At 36.0% G+C, this 12,168-nt stretch overlaps 1 protein-coding gene across 1 annotated transcript in view; it reads left to right on the forward strand.

The window, feature by feature from the left end:
• TTN (titin) overlaps window positions 1-12,168 on the forward strand; it is a 299,294-nt gene that overhangs the window by 125,988 nt on the left and 161,138 nt on the right. Inside the window, 12 exon segments of the mRNA XM_049772873.1 lie at window positions 6,086-6,169; window positions 6,387-6,467; window positions 6,612-6,689; window positions 6,830-6,940; window positions 7,196-7,297; window positions 7,841-7,990; window positions 9,956-10,036; window positions 10,199-10,276; window positions 11,065-11,148; window positions 11,310-11,393; window positions 11,680-11,763; window positions 11,983-12,066. Of these exon segments, the coding sequence (XP_049628830.1) occupies window positions 6,086-6,169; window positions 6,387-6,467; window positions 6,612-6,689; window positions 6,830-6,940; window positions 7,196-7,297; window positions 7,841-7,990; window positions 9,956-10,036; window positions 10,199-10,276; window positions 11,065-11,148; window positions 11,310-11,393; window positions 11,680-11,763; window positions 11,983-12,066 (1,101 nt within the window).

Below are 12,168 nucleotides of genomic sequence, written 5' to 3' on the forward strand. Positions count from 1 at the left end.
TGAAATAACATGTCAACTAACAGGCCTGAAAAACTCAGTAAACGAAGTGAATGACAAAATGGATAAGCTCTGGGACAGGGTATCAGAAGCTGAGAATAGACTTGGTGCTGTGGAAGATGAGATACATAACAATTCCATACAGCAGGAGAGATTGGACAAAAAACTTAAAGCAAATGAGCAGACAATGGAAAAATTAGTCAAAGAATGGGAACAGACGAAAATAGAAGTCTATGATAAGATCAACAGAAACAACTTAAGAATCATTGGAGTCCCAGAGACCCAGGAAGAAAATTTCCAGGAAGAATCAATGGTCAAGAACATCATTAAAGAGAAACTTCCAGAGCTAAAGAATATATGTGATCAAATCCTGCATGCCCGAAGAGTACCAACCAAAAGAGACCCCAGAAAAACCACCCCAAGACACATCCTAGTCACAATGACAAATCCCACAGATAGAGACAGAATTCTGAAAACAGCAAGATCAAAAGGGGAAATCATGTTCAAGCAAGCTTCCCTGAGATTTACAGCAGACCTGTCACCAGAAACGCTCAATGCCAGAAAGCAGTGGTGGGATATTGTGACAAGACTGAATGAAATGAATGCTTCACCCAGAATACTATACCCAGCAAAACTCACTTTCCGGTTTGATGGAAGAATACATGGTTTCACAGACAAAAAACAGCTCAGAAACTTCACAGACACAAAACCAGTCTTAAGAGAAAAACTGAAAGACCTAATCTAAGACAAGACTACCCAAAAGACACACCAAATTTTGAAATAAAGATGGCGTTAAATCCCAGGACAATTCTTTCTCTCAACGTCAATGGACTAAATGCACCAGTTAAGAGACACAGAGTGGCTAAATGGATCAAAAAACTCAATCCAACCTTCTGCTGCCTACAAGAAACGCACCTGAATAGTCAGAACAAACATAGACTCAAAATAAAAGGCTGGAGAAAAGTTATCCAAGCAAACAACACCCATAAAAAAGCTGGAGTGGCCATACTAATATCAGATAATGCAAACTTTATACTCAGGAAGGTTGTAAGGGACAAAGACGGACATTTTATATTAATCAAGGGGTACGTAGAGCAGGAAGAATTCACTCTCCTAAACATATATGCACCGAATGAGGGGCCAGCAAAATATTTAATACAACTGCTGACAAATCTGAAAAATAATATCAACAACAACACAATAATTGTGGGGGACCTAAACACGGCTTTGTCAACACTGGACAGGTCAACCAGACTGAAACCCAACAAGAATATACTAGACCTGAGGAGAGAAATGGAAGAAAGAGGCCTAGTGGATATATATAGGACACTCCATCCCCAGAAACCTGGATACACATTCTTCTCCAATGTACATGGTACATTCTCCAGAATAGACTACATGCTGGCACATAAAACATACCTCCATAAGATCAAGAGGATAGAAATTTTGCAGACTACCTTCGCTGACCACAAGGCTCTGAAATTATTTGTGAACTCCAAAGGGACTCAGAAGAAACACTTTAACACCTGGAAGTTAAACAGCCTCATGCTCAATAACCAGTGGGTCCGAGATGAAATCAAGGAGGAAATAAAAAGGTTCCTGGAAACAAATGACAATAAAGACACAAACTCTCAGAACTTATGGGACACAGCAAAAGCAGTACTGAGAGGAAAATTTATAGCTTTGCAAGCACACATCAGGAAGGAAGAAGGAGCTTACCTGAGTAGCTTAATGACACAGCTAATAGAACTAGAAAATGCTCAACAAAAGGACCCAAGAACAGGAAGACAGAAGGAAATAACAAAGCTGAGAGCAGAAATCAACGAAGTGGAAACTCAAAAAACAATCCGAAAGATCAACGAAAGCAGAAGTTGGTTCTTTGAAAAAATAAACAAGATTGATAGACCACTGGCAAACCTAACAAAGAAAGAGAGAGAGAGAAACTTGATAACTCGTATCAGGAATGAAAAAGGAGAGATCACTACTGATATGACAGAGATTCAAAGGGTAATCAGAAACTACTTTGAAAAACTCTATGCCACTAAAAATGAGAACCTGGAAGAAATGGATAAATTCTTGGACTCTTATAATCTTCCACGGTTGAAGGAAGAGGATGTAGCATATCTAAACACCCCCATCACCATTGATGAAATTAAAACAGTAATCAAATGTCTGCCGAAAAACAAAAGCCCAGGTCCAGATGGATTCACTAATGAATTCTATCAAACTTTCCAAGAGGAACTACTGCCAATCTTGGCAAGACTCTTTCATGAAATTGAACAAACAGAAACACTTCCAAATAGCTTTTATGAAGCCAACATCACCTTGATACCTAAACCAGACAGAGACGCTACCAAAAAAGAAAATTACAGACCAATATCACTGATGAATGCAGATGCAAAGATCCTCAACAAAATCCTGGCAAATAGGATTCAATGCCTCATTAAGAAGATCATCCACTACGATCAAGTAGGTTTCATCCCAGGAATGCAAGGCTGGTTTAACATCCGTAAATCTATCAACATAATACACAACATCAATAACAAGAAAAATAAAAACCACATGATCATATCAATAGATGCAGAGAAAGCATTTGATAAGGTCCAACACCCATTCTTGATCAAAACTCTCAGCAAGATGGGAATGGAGGGAACCTTTCTCAATATAGTGAAGGCCATCTACCACAAGCCAGTGGCAAATATTATCCTCAATGGAGAAAAACTGAAAGCCTTCCCTCTAAATTCTGGCACAAGACAAGGCTGTCCTCTCTCACCACTCCTATTCAACATAGCACTGGAAGTACTTGCTATAGCGATTAGGCAAGAAAAGGATATCAAGGGAATCCAGATAGGAAAGGAAGAAGTCAAGCTCTCACTGTTTGCAGATGACATGATACTCTACTTAGAAAACCCTAAAGACTCTATCAAAAAGCTTCTAGAAACAATAGACTCATATAGCAAGGTGGCAGGCTACAAAATTAACACACAAAAATCAATGGCCTTTCTATACACCAACAGTAATAAAGAAGAAATGGACATTAAGAAAACAACCCCATTCACAATAGTACCACACAAACTCAAATATCTTGGAATCAACTTGACTAAATATGTGAAGGACCTATACAAAGAAAACTATAAAACTCTGCTCCAAGAAATAAGAGAGGACACACGGAAATGGAAACACATACCCTGCTCATGGATTGGCAGGATTAACATCATCAAAATGTCAATACTCCCCAAGGCATTATACAGATTTAATGCCATCCCTCTAAAGATACCCATGACATTCTTCAAAGAAGTGGATCAGACACTTTTGAAATTCATTTGGAACAATAAACACCCTCGAATAGCTAAAGCAATCATTGGGAAAAAGAATATGGGAGGAATTACTTTTCCCAACTTTAAACTGTACTACAAAGCAACAGTTATCAAAACAGCATGGTATTGGAATAAGGATAGGTCCTCAGATCAGTGGAATAGGCTTGAATACTCAGAAAATGTTCCCCAGAGATACAACCATCTAATTTTTGATAAAGGAGCAGGAAATCCTAAATGGAGCAGGGAAAGCCTCTTCAACAAGTGGTGTTGGCACAATTGGATAGCCACTTGCAAAAAATTAAACTTAGACCCCCAGCTAACATCATGTACAAAGGTAAAATCCAAATGGATTAAAGACCTCGATATCAGCCCCAAAACCATAAGATATATAGAACAGCACATAGGCAAAACACTACAGGACATTACAGGCATCTTCAAGGAGGAAACTGCACTCTCCAAGCAAGTGAAAGCAGAGATTAACAGATGGGAATATATTAAGCTGAGAAGCTTCTGCACCTCAAAGGAAATAGTGCCCAGGATACAAGAGCCACCCACTGAGTGGGAGAAACTATTCACCCAATACCCATCAGATAAGGGGCTAATCTCCAAAATATACAAGGCACTGACAGAACTTTACAAGAAAAAAACATCTAACCCCATCAAAAAATGGGGAGAAGAAATGAACAGACACTTTGACAAAGAAGAAATACGCATGGCCAAAAGACACATGAAAAAATGTTCCACATCACTAATCATCAGGGAGATGCAAATCAAAACAACGATGAGATACCACCTCACACCCCAGAGAATGGCACACATCACAAAGAATGAGAATAAACAGTGTTGGCGGGGATGTGGAGAGAAAGGAACTCTTATCCACTGCTGGTGGGAATGCTGTCTAGTTCAACCTTTATGGAAAGCGATATGGAGATTCCTCCAAAAACTGGAAATCGAGCTCCCATACGATCCAGCTATACCACTCCTAGGAATATACCCTAGGAACACAAAAATACAATACAAAAACCCCTTCCTTACACCTATATTCATTGCAGCTCTATTTACCATAGCAAGACTCTGGAAACAACCAAGATGCCCTTCAACAGATGAATGGCTAAAGAAACTGTGGTACATATACACAATGGAATATTATGCAGCTGTCAGGAGAGATGAAGTCATGAAATTTTCCTATACATGGATGTACATGGAATCTATTATGCTGAGTGAAATAAGTCAGAGAGAGAGAGAAAAACGCAGAATGGTCTCACTCATCTATGGGTTTTAAGAAAAATGAAAGACACCCTTGTAATAATAATTTTCAGACACAAAAGAGAAAAGAGCTGGAAGTTCCAGCTCACCTCAGGAAGCTCACCACAAAGAGTGATGAGTTTAGTTAGAGAAATAACTACATTTTGAACTGTCCTAATATTGAGAATGTATGAGGGAAATGTAGAGCCTGTTTAGGGTACAGGCGGGGGTTGGGTGGGGAGGAGGGTGATTTAGGACTTGGGTGATGGGAATGTTGCACTGGTGATGGGTGGTGTTCCTTTTATGACTGAAACCCAAACACAATCATGTATGTAATCAAGGTGTTTAAATAAAAAAAAAATTAAAAAAAAAAAAAAAAAAAAAAGATATAGTGACTACATAAAAATAATATTATCATGATAAGGACATATATTAAAACCAATATTACTATCATTACTGATAACAAAACTTTAATAAATACCAAAAACTTTATAGTTCTTGAAGGAGACACAGAGACATGTCTCATTGATCCATAAAAACAAATACATACAATAGCTTATATACCTACTTGAGATGTTAACATAGTATAGCCACACATAAATGTATGTCTATGTAATTACACAGATTTTACAAAGGAAGTGATAGAAGTATCAAGGGTCATAAAATAGGCAATATCTCACTTTAAATGAAAACAATCATTGCCAGTTTGGCAATATTATTTGGGATGGGCAGATACCATATAGAAAGCTATGGAGTGCCTTAAAAATCAAATGTTCTTAAACACACAAATTTTACATATACTCTTAAAAAATCAATCAACATTGGGACATTAAGTTGACTCTCATAAATTAGTTTAAACTCTTTCCTCATTTTTGGCTATACTCTAGGCACAATAAAAAAATCAAAATAGAAATGGAAAAGATAGTAACTTTTATCAATAAAATTGTTTTGAAATTTACTAATCTCTTATTCCTGAGTAAACTAAACCCATTAGCATTGTAAATTCCATTCCTTAATACAAAGCAAAAATAGATGTCTTTAATAAACTTTATACTCCATGTTATTTGTTGAATTACTGATTTGTTTTTCATTAAAAAATATACTAGTATATAAACAATGTGTTCCATGAATCAGATGATAGCACAGTGGGTAGGGCATTTGCTTTGTATGCTGCCATCCCGAGTTCAATCCCTGGCATCCCATATGATCCCCTGAGCCTGCCAGGAGATTTCTGAATACAGAGACAGAAATAACCTTTGAGAACTCCTAGGTGTGACCCAAAAACAGACACCCTGAATGGGTTTTTTTGAGGGTATATAATAGGCATTTCAATAGTCTAATGTCTTTATAAAGTCACTCATGATACACTTTGTGATCTTTACAGCACTAAAGTTTGTCTTCTTGTTTTGCCAAAGAGTAGAAAAGTAACAATCATTAATGAGCTACATAAAAGTTTATGTTTTTGCTGGGGCCCACTAATAAAAGAGTTAGTGTCTGAATTAACATTCTGTTTTAAAACCTTTAAGTCCCAGAGGTGCCAAAGAAACCTGTGCCTGAGGAAAAGGTTCCTGTTCCTGCTGCAAAGAAAAAGGAAGTTTCACCAACTAAAGGTACAGTGACCTTCTTAGTAAAGAAAGCCCATTTTTATGTCATCAGTAAAAACGATTTTTGAATTTTCTGTTAATTTGACATAGTTTATGTCAAATTGAATGTTTTGTGCTGTGAGTGAAAATTCAACTGATGTGTCTGTCCATGGGTCTCCTTTCTTAAATTGTAACTGAACTTTGGAAAATAGAAAGACAATATAAAAATTCATGTCTTTTCAAGTTCCTGAAGTGCAGAAGAAAGTTGTCACAGAAGAGAAAATAATGATTGTTACCCAAAGAGAGAAATCTCCACCACCAGCAGGTACTTAATCTCATCTCCATGACAATACCCTGTCTTGCCCCCAAGCTTCTTTAATTGCATGTTTTCTTCAATGAGTCTGCAAGCTCTACATTGCTCATTTATTCTACCTTTCTGAGAATTTTAAGTCAAATAATGTCTTTCCCATGCCAGAAATACCTAAGAAGAAAGTTCCTGAAGTAAAAAGACCTGTTCCTCAGAAAGAAGAAGCCCCACCACCAAAAGGTACTATCTTACAGCTCCCTAAAAAAAATCTTTTGAATATTAAGTTCTAAGGCCAATAATAGTTTTGTTAGTTTTTTGACATGAAGATAATATGGTGCATATTAGTGTTTGTGTTGGGCTTTAGTTAGATGACACTAAAGTTCTAAAAATGTATAATGTTTCTAATGTGCCAGCTTTGCCCAAGAAACTTGTTCCAGAGGAGAAAGTTTCAGTACTAGTTCCTGTGGCAAAGAAAGCTCCTCCTCCGCAAGGTAGGATTTGTCTCAAATGTGCCTCTAACACAAACCCAGGAGCTTAGGAATTCTTACCTTTTTCCTACCATCTTATACACTGGGTTCTCTACATAGAATCTATGTGCATCCATGTAACTTTCGTTGACATGTAACTTGTTTGTTTATTTTGTTAGTCCAACCGTGATTTGTGTAAAATTTCACTCACACTTTAGGGAGAGAGACATGGTAAGCATCTTAATGTTAAGATTTCCAACTTTAATGCTTTTTTTAAAGCTGAAGTTTCTAAGAAAACCGTTGTACAAGAAAAACGATTTGTTGCAGAAGAAAAACGTTCCGTTTCAGTTCCTCACAGAGTGGAAGTCACACAGCATGAAGGTACAGAACAGGAGTAAATAAAAATATTAGTGTGTGTACATGTGTGTGTGTGTGTGTGTTTCATCAGTGTTTTGTCTTCTTTTCAAAAGTGAGTTTGCCTCAGAAATTGTTTTTATTCGAGCCCACTTGCCATCTTTAGAGGCTATCTTTTGTGTCCATATTCATTCTGTATTGTTCTAATAAAGTGAATGATGTCTTCCCTAAAAATGTGAATTTTTATAATTGCAAAAATGCAATCATTGAAAATATGGACATGTGGACATAATTAGAAATTCTTTTCATCTTGGGTGATACACCCACTTTATCTTCTATTTATTTCAGCTTTGGGGCCACACCCAGCGGTGCTCAGGCCTTACTCCTAGCTCTATGCAAGTACCAGAGATCAAAGCTTGGTCAGCTGCTGTACTGTAGCTCCTTCTTCTTTTTCTTTCTTATAATAAGGATGTATCATGATGCTACTCTCTAAGCAAAAAGAAGAAAATGATCATTCTTGTTATTTAGTCTATCAGAGGCTGAATTTACATTAAACCTTATATTTTGAAGTATCTGCAGAGGAAGAATGGAGTTACTCTGAAGAGGAAAGAGTGTCTGTTTCAGTTTATACAAAAGAGGAAAGAGAGGAGGAGGAGGAAGAAGAAGAAGCAGAAGTGGAGGAAGAGGAGGAAGAGGAAGTGGAGGTTACAGAATATGAAGGTAATGCAAATATGCTAGCGAGGATCTGGACTCCTAATGAGATTTTTTTTTACAGATTATCAGATTAGTGAAAGCAAAACAAATTCAGTGAATGCCTATGGTTTCATTAATCTTTTGTTTTAAAACACAAGAGTAGGTGGCCGGAAAGATAGCACAGTGGTAAGGCATTTGCCTTAGATGCAGAAGGACCATGGTTTGAATTCCAGTATCCCATCTGGTTCCCCGAGCCTGCCAGGAGCAATTTCTGAGCGTAGAGCCAGGAGTAACCCCTGAGCGCTGCTAGGTGTGACTCAAAAACAAAAACAAAAAAGTAGGAAGTATTACTTAGAGTAGACAATCAAATATTTATTATATATCACCTCTTACATGACTATATGGCAGTGGGAGTGAAAGAGATTTCATATTAATACATAACTAAGCAAGTAGATACATCCATATACATTTGTCTTTTATTAAGACTTGATTTGACTTCAATATGATGCATTGGCATTATTTTCAATTTGTAATGTATCATCTAAAACTTTGGCAACAAAGTTGTGTTGATTACTTGCTCCTAAGTCCTGATTCAAAGTTTTAAAATGTACTAGAAATTATATTATATGATTTTATTCCAGGTAAAAAAGTCAAGACCATATTTGCGAGTTAAGCAATTAACATGTGAGACTACTTTCTGCTGTTTCATATATGGATAAAACAGCTATGCAATGTTAGATTAATTTATTGCTCATATTTTTCTAAGTCTATAATTCTGGTTCTCTATAGTTTTTATTCAGGACTGAACAAAGATTTGTCTCAGCTTTGAGATATTTAATTAAACACTGATAAGTTTACTGCTAATATCCATTATTCAGGATGCAACTATAAATCAGAAAGATATTTTCTGTGATCTTTGCCTGTTGATTACAGAAAATTAAATAAGTTCCTTAACAAATTAACTCTCTTGCCAATGAAAAGATTAATATAATTAGACATTTAAATTTTTTGCAGTACATCTCTAGGTTTTTAAACACTTGGAATAGATGTCCATGTTAAATTCATATGTGGAATGGCTTGAACAAAGCAAGATGAGACATGATCCCTAGAGGATCATGCCAGTCACTACTGTTATGCTTCCTGAATGTTAGGCATAAGTCAGGAGTCTGATAGAGTCCAAGACAGGTCTCATAGCCTTCAGGACTATTTGAGGAACCAAATAAAACATAAATATAAGGAAAGTTTTCATTACATTAAACTGATTTTAGACATTGATACTGTCTTCATTATTATGTTCTCATTGAATTAATCTAATTTCAGCCTTTGATATGATGATTTCAAATTATGATCATCATTTCTTTCAGTACTATAGAATTTAGTGTTAAGGGAAGACATTATGATATTCTTCTGATTTCATTAAGACTACAATATTTAAGAAGAAATAGTATAAAAAGACTAATTATAATTAGATTTTTCTTTCTAATAATTACGTTAACTTAATATAGAAAGACTCAAAAATCACAAGTAGATTCTTATCTTTCTTACCATGTCTTCTCAAACACAATTGAAGGAATAATACTGTTTTTATAACCACTGTCGGTTTTTCTTACGTTGTATAGATCTCTTTTTTTTATAAGCCTGTTTATGATTCTTTGTATATCGTTTTGAACTGCAGTCTTCGAATCTAGAGAGGTCTATTTTTTAAATTATCTTCAAATTCTTGTGTTCTTTATCTAGACATTTTGTCTTGTACTTGTCCCATTCTTCTTGTGACTATTAGCATTATCTTTATTATAATTAAATGTAAACATCCTATACTCTTTGTTAAGAAATGCACTTTGATTTAAAATACTTCTTTGTGTATTTTAAAGAGGAATAAATAAAAATTTGGTAATTGTTGAACTTTTTAATTACTCTGAAATAATAAATTACAGCTAAGACTAAATATGAAAAACACTGCAGCTCATTTTCTTAATATTGATGTCTTTAAAGTGACAGAAGAGCCTGAAGAATATGTTGTAGAAGAGAAACTGCACTTTATTTCTAAGAGAGTAGAAGCTGAAACAATTGAAGGTATATCAGCTCTAGAATTAATTTTAGCCTTATGTGTATTTGGTCTGTGTCATTCTATATGTTCTTATAGTGGTTTCCTCATCTGCATTGTAAATGTTGATAAATGTTATGTCTAAATAAAATATAGACAGTTCTACAAGTATATTTTATAATCTTTTAAAGTGCCTGAGAAGCTTGAGAAGAAAATCGTACCTAAACCGAAACTTCCTGCTAAAAGAGAGGAACCTCCACCAGCAAAAGGTACAATTTTCCCTCAAAGAAAGCCATTTATCTTAATAGCTCGAATAGGCTACTTATTTCCTTTCATTTTGACAACAGTCACAGGTTCTCTCAATCCAAAAGCAGAACATTTTTATACGGTATGATTTGATAGGTTATTTTTTAGGTCTGGTAATATTTAAAAAATTTTTTATATAAATGAATGTTAAAGTGTGCCCAGACAGGGCTGGAGAGGTGGTGCAGTGGTAGGGCATTTGTCTTGCATGCAGCTGATTTAGGACGGGTCGCTGTTCCATCTCCCAGCATCCCATTTGGTCCCCCAAGCCAGGAGCAATTTCTGAGCGCCAAGCCAGGAGTAACCCCTGAGCATTACCAGGTGTGGCCCAAAAACCAAAAAAGAAAATGAAAAAGTAAAAGTGTGCCCAGAGCCAAAAAGTAACAGCAAAATATACTGAATAGAGGAGCCGGAGAGATAGGGTGTTTGTCTTGTACACAGCCAACTCAGGATGGACAGTGGTTCAATCCCTGTCATCCCTCATGGTCCCCTGAGCCAGGAGCTATTTCTGAGCACAGAGCCAGGAGTAACCCCTGAGCACGCTGGGTGTGACCCAAAAATCAATCAAACAAACAAACAAACAAACAAACAAAACCGCACTGAATGCTTGCATTTAGATGAAGGGAAACCTGTATACATAAATGTTTTGTATATTTGTACACTTTTTGAAAAGTGAAGTTTTTGCCATACGTGTTGTGTTGTCAGTTCTTTTTATATTGCACAGTAATATTATAAACCTCACTCTTTCTTAAAGTTCCTGAAGTACCTAAGAAAACTGTGCCAGAAAAGAAAATTCCTGCTGTAGTTCCTAAAAAGGAAAAAGTGCTCCCAGCTAAAGGTATTTTGGAGTTTCATCTATTCTTGTATGTTTGTCTTTTTTTAAATCTTAAATTGATATCCATGTTATTTACATTTTATAACATGGACCCCAAACTAAGTGTGTCTGTGTTTAAGATTTTTCATATGTTATGTTTGACTTGCTGCCTAATATCTTTTAAGTGCCAGAAGAGCCAAAGAAACCAGTTCCAGAGAAAAAGGTTCCTCCAAAAGTGGCTAAGAAAGAAGAGCCTCCCCCTGCCAAAGGTAAACAAATCCCCCAGTATTTGTCTTATAGACACAGAAATGAGTCTTGTCTTTCTTTCATCCTCTTGCTGCTGTTTGAGGGTCACACCTTTTACTTGGAGATTACTAGTGTTGGTGGCAATGTGCCTTATTACCTTGTTTGTGGGCAGTGTAACCTGTTGTAAAGTGTGTTTGTGTAAGTCTTGTAAATTGTTATCCTATAAAATCACAGTACTTTCTGGCTAACACATATTTAAAACTCCACTTTGAGTAATGCAACTCCCTCATCCTAAAATTATCTTTCAAGTGACTGAGAGGCACATGCAAATTACCCAGGAAGAAAAAGTTCATGTTGCTGTAACTAAAAAAGAAGAGCCTACAAGAGCAAGAGGTACATGGGGCTTTCAATACATGGAATAGTGCACTTAATCAATTCTTTATCACTCAAACTGGGTATGGGTGTTTGTTCTTGTTGTCAGTGTTATCATTGTTACTTTATGTTTTATATAATATATGCCAAGTCTTTTATGTTTGTGTCACTATTCAATGATTGTCTTTTTGTGGTTTGGATGAGGAAAACAGTTCTTAAAAGTGAAATCTGTCTTTAAAGTGCCAGAAGAACCCAAGAAACCTGCTCCAGAAGAAAGAGTTCTAAAACTTAAGCCCAAAAAAGAGGAGGAGCCACCCAAGAAAGGTATACCATCATTTTCAGAAATCTAAATAAGCATGTAGAGATTGAAACCAATCTAGTAAAATTGAGGGCTATTGGTAAAAATAGTTTAAAAAAGCATTATAA

Source organism: Suncus etruscus, chromosome 5 (genome assembly GCF_024139225.1).
Source record: "Suncus etruscus isolate mSunEtr1 chromosome 5, mSunEtr1.pri.cur, whole genome shotgun sequence".
Classification (NCBI taxonomy): domain Eukaryota; kingdom Metazoa; phylum Chordata; class Mammalia; order Eulipotyphla; family Soricidae; genus Suncus; species Suncus etruscus.